This window comes from Gracilinanus agilis, chromosome 2 (genome assembly GCF_016433145.1).
Source record: "Gracilinanus agilis isolate LMUSP501 chromosome 2, AgileGrace, whole genome shotgun sequence".
NCBI classification, from domain to species: Eukaryota; Metazoa; Chordata; class Mammalia; order Didelphimorphia; family Didelphidae; genus Gracilinanus; species Gracilinanus agilis.
Genome location: NC_058131.1, coordinates 607307215 through 607312302, shown reverse-complemented (window position 1 = coordinate 607312302; position 5088 = coordinate 607307215). Strand labels below are relative to the sequence as shown.

The window sequence follows — 5088 nt, the reverse complement described above, 5'->3', positions numbered from 1 at the left end:
CAAGGCTTCGGTGATGAGCGTAACGCCCCGTTGAACAGACAATAGACCTTCCTCCAAGACGCACCTTTCCGCTTTGAAAGTGATTTACGAGGAGCAGGAAAAAGTAGTTTATGGGAGACGGTCCATTAGACTCGGGCCCCTTTATACAATTACCAAATAAAAAAAAAGTTCAGCATGTTTCCCCCTTTAAAATAAGGAACAGCGAGGGGACATATGGAAACAATGATTTATCCCTGGTTGATAGATACAAACAAGTGTCTCGAGTCTTTATTGTTCTGCATTAGACAACAAAGAGAGGCGTTTGCGGCTGGGGGGAGGGGCGAGGGAAGGGAGGAGAGAAGGAAGGGAGGACGAGGGCGGGGGCGAGTGGGGGGGGGCGAGGAAGGGAGACTGTTAAGACATCCTCCTCCCGCCCTCTCCGCTTCCCGCCTGTCCAATCGCCTCACACAGCGATAGTGTCAGTAGCATTGTAGTGTCAGCTCCTGCCCGTGACGTTGCGGTTCCCTTATCCCCCTCTAGTGCCGTCTGGCTGCAGTGGCTCAGACTAGAGGAGGGGAGAAGAGGAAAAAACGCTGAGTGAGTGAGTGGAGCCGGGGAGGGGCTCCTTAAAGAAACGCTACCATCGCTTGGCATTGTGGCCAGGCAGGAACTCCGGGGGAAATCTCATCCTCTCCATTATTACCCCCACCCCACCCCTCCAGAAAATTTGGGGTGGGGAACCAGGTGGGGGGATTCTGCAAGCATTTTATAAACCGGATTGCACTGAAAGAATAGATAATAAAGGCAAAAAACGGCAGCAGAGCCATCTCCAAGCAGCCGCCCTCCCTCCTCTCTCCTCCTGGCCATCTGCCTTGGGTTTTTCTTTGTGTCTGATCTTTTACTACTGAACTGAGTGCAGGAGGAGGAGGAGGAGGAGGAGAAGGAGGGTGCAGCACACACAGGGGAACTATGCCCAGTTCGCTCTTTGCAGACCTGGAGAGGAACGGGAGCGGCGGTGGCGGCGGTGGCGGCGGCGGCGGCGGTGGTGGTGGTGGAGGAGGAGGAGGCGGCGGTGGTGGCGGCGGCGGAGGTGGAGAAACCCTGGATGACCAGAGAGCCTTGCAGATCGCACTGGATCAGCTCTCGCTCCTGGGGCTGGACAATGACGAGACCGGCTCCCTGTACGACAATGAGCCCCGGAAGAAGAGCGTGAACATGACTGAGTGTGTGCCGGTGCCCAGCTCGGAACATGTCGCGGAGATAGTGGGAAGGCAAGGTGGGTATTTGGAGGAAGTTGGGTGGGCGAAAGAGGCAGAGAGTGTGGAAGGAATAAAAAGGGGGGGTGCTCTTCGTGCTGGGTAGACTTGTGTGATGTGTGGGGGGGGTGCGAGATATGCGACACTCAAAGCTGAAGTGAACTAGCGATGCTATTACGGGCGGTCCCCCCAGACAAAGAAAGTGCAGATGTGGGTTTTCCTGGAGCCTCGCTGCACCAGTGCCAAGATGCACTTTCACCTACTAAAATCACAGCCTTCTCACCCACCTTTCCCCTCCTTCGCCCCGGGAAATTTAATTTAATGGGAAATGCATTCAGGGGGAAAATGTGGTCCCTCCTTTTAAGAGCGTGGGGGGAGGGGGAGATTCTGGGAGGGGAGGAGAAGTCAGGATTTCTAGAAACCGAAATGGAGCATAGAAGAGGAACAATGGGCACGGGAATCAAGACCATCCGCATTGGGAGGGAGTGATCTTCTTGCAGTCACTCTCCTTTCCCCCTCCAACTGATTTGCTCTGAAGGAATGTGTTGGGCACTAAGTGTTGATCAGCATTTTCCCCCCCAGCTGACTTGTATTCAATTTTGCTTTTGAGCCCATGGCAACTGCCGTCCTTTCGGAGGGCTGGGGATCGGAAGGGGCTTTTCCTCGAGCTCCAAGCAAACCCGTCCTCCCCGCGAGTGCCCCAGCTCCAGTGTGTATGCATGAGGGTGGAAACGCCAAGTCGCCCCCCATCCCGCCCCGTTTCCCGGGTCTGCAGCCGCTGACCCCCCACCTCTGTGGTTATGCCCGGATAATCGGTGTTTCTTTCTCTCTTTCCCTGCATCCCGGCTCCCAGGTTGTAAAATCAAAGCGCTACGGGCAAAGACCAACACTTACATCAAGACCCCGGTTCGCGGGGAGGAGCCTGTCTTTGTTGTGACTGGCAGGAAGGAGGACGTAGCTATGGCCCGGAGGGAGATCATTTCGGCCGCGGAGCATTTCTCCATGATCCGCGCCTCCCGGAATAAAAACACCGCTCTCAATGGCACGGTGCCCGGGCCGCCCAACCTTCCTGGCCAGACCACTATCCAGGTGCGGGTGCCCTACCGCGTGGTGGGGCTGGTGGTGGGACCCAAGGGGGCCACCATCAAACGGATCCAGCAGCAGACACACACCTACATCGTCACGCCCAGCCGGGACAAGGAGCCCGTGTTCGAGGTGACCGGCATGCCCGAGAACGTGGACCGGGCTCGGGAGGAGATCGAGGCGCACATCGCCCTGCGCACTGGGGGCATCATCGAGCTCACCGACGAGAACGACTTCCACGCCAATGGCACAGACGTGGGCTTTGACCTGCACCACGGGGGCGGCGGGCCCGGCCCCGGCAGCCTCTGGAGCAAGCCTACCCCCAGCATTACCCCCACTCCCGGTCGCAAGCCCTTCTCCAGCTACCGCAACGACAGCTCCAGCTCACTGGGCAGCGCCTCCACGGACTCTTACTTTGGCGGGGGGACCGGCGGCAGCACCAGCGCTGCGGCCACCCCTCGCCTAACGGACTACAGCCCACCCAGCCCCGCGCTCAGCTTCGCCCACAACGGGAACAACAACAACGGCAACGGCTACGCCTACCCCGGAGGCGAGGCGACCCCCTCCCCAGACTGCTGTGCCGAGCTGCCGGGCTTCGATCCTGCGCCAGCCCCGCCGCCAGGGGCCCAACTCCTCTGGTCCCAGTTCGAACGGTCCCCTGGTGGGGGCCCCGTGGCACCGGTGTCCTCCTCTTGCTCCTCTTCCTCCGCGTCTTCGTCCGCCTCATCCTCCTCCGTGGTCTTCCCCGGGGGCGGCGGGGGCGCGTCCCCCAATGCCAACCTGGGGCTGCTGGTGCACCGCCGGCTGCACCCCGGCGTCAGCTGCCCCCGCCTGTCCCCGCCCCTGCACGGCGTGGGGGGCGAGCACCATCTGGCGCGCCGGGTGCGCAGCGACCCGGGCGGCGGGGGCCTGGGGTACCCTGCCTATGCCAACGGGCTGGGCGCTCACCTGCCCGGCCTGCCGCCGTCGGACTCGTCTGCTTCGTCTTCCTCCTCCAGTTCCTCATCCAGCTCCTCGTCGTCCTCCTCGGGACTGCGACGCAAGGGCAGCCGCGATTGCTCCATCTGCTTTGAGAGTGAGGTGATCGCAGCTCTGGTGCCCTGCGGCCACAACCTGTTCTGCATGGAGTGTGCCAACCGCATCTGCGAGAAGAGCGAGCCCGAGTGCCCAGTCTGCCACACCGCAGTTACTCAGGCCATTCGTATATTTTCATAAAGGCAAACACACCCACATCCCCTCCCCCTGCAAACACACCCTCTTTTCTCTCTCCCAACCTTATACACTCCTGAGATCCAAGATGAGCTTTTAAAGCTGTAGTATCTGCACATTTTTTTTAATTTAAAAAGAATTTTTTTAAAAAGGGACCTGCCAGGATATTTGCATCTAGTGTACTGTAGCCTGGGGAAATCTTTGTACCATCTAAAATGCATGCTATAAAAATAATAGGAGCAAGGACATTCTATTAGTAATTGTTTCTACACTGTACTTTAAAATAGGAAGCCTCCAAAAGAATATCCCCCCAAATTTTTTTCTTTCTTTAAAGTAGAAAAAAATGAATAATAATAATAATAATGCCTCTATCGTGTGTGGACTTTTAGTAAGTGTGTCCCTCTTGCTGGTGAGTCCCCTGGAAATGGTTATTGCAGAAATACAGTGGATACTTTTGGAATGTTCTTGAAAGGGCAAGGAATTCCTGTGAAACCATGATACTGCAGCTTTATTAAAGTTAAAGAAACTGTAACATATCTCTTATATATATTAAAAAACGTTTAAAGGTTTTAAAAGAGAAATTGCATTAATACAGATTGAAGTATTTTATTCTTTTTTGACTTGAAAAATTATATTTCATATTGCAAAGATGTTTACAAGTATTTTAATTTAAGTTCAGTGAACTTTTTTGTAGCTGGGTTAAATCTTTTTATTTTAGTATGGCCTTATGGCAAAGAACACTGTATTATTTTAATATCACTCAATTGTGACAGAATTACAAACCATAAAATGTGTAATGCTTTGAACAGTATTCTGTTGGGATGGAGATTTTATAGGTTCAGAAAAATCTTTTAAATCTACTTCACCCAGCATATTTTCTATTCAGTGATATAAGACATATTTTATTCTATATTATTACAAAAAATGGAAATGTTTAAACATGTCAAAAGGAACCGTTGACGCTTTCTAACATTTGTATAAATAGAATTCAGTGGAAGTTACAAAAATTCTGTTGCACCACTAGTTTTAGTATTTCTATTTTAATACATTTGTTTACCACTTGTTTATGTATATGTAGGTGACGTTACTTGAGCTTAAATGTACTTTACTGAGCAAAGTTTAAAAAACAAAGTATATTTTATTTTATGATAAAGGGCCTTTAACCTCATGGTCAAATACTAATATTATATTTGCTGAGACAAGATTTGAAATTGTATCAAGAGTTTTATTTTTCTGACATTTAAAGTTCTACATAATAAAGGTAAAACTTAAGTAATGGTGCTACTTCATTTTTTAAGTATTTCTATATAAATAAAGTAAAATATTACAGAATATCAGTCTCTTGTGGTGATTTGATTTTTTTTTTAAAAGAACCAGAGAGTATACTATTCTGTAGGAAATAGTGCCTTCTCCTACTTGTTTTAAGTGTATGATGTAGGCTAAACAGCAGGTAAGTTAAAAATACACTGACTGTCATTGTATAATTTATGCACTTATTAGAAGTAATGAACTTGAGAGCTAAGAGTTATATTTGACTCTGTGGAGAGACCTTTGCTGAGTA

The 5088-nt window shown here is 51.0% G+C and overlaps 1 protein-coding gene across 1 annotated transcript; it reads left to right on the top strand.

The window, feature by feature from the left end:
* The first annotated feature begins 948 nt into the window (after positions 1–948).
* Positions 949–3618, top strand: MEX3B (mex-3 RNA binding family member B). The gene is made up of 3 exons (XM_044662516.1): positions 949–994; positions 1046–1255; positions 2089–3618. The coding sequence occupies exons 1-3, from the start codon at positions 949–951 to the stop codon at positions 3531–3533; spliced, it is 1701 nt and encodes a 566-aa protein (XP_044518451.1). The 3' UTR covers positions 3534–3618.
* The last annotated feature ends 1470 nt before the right edge of the window (positions 3619–5088 follow it).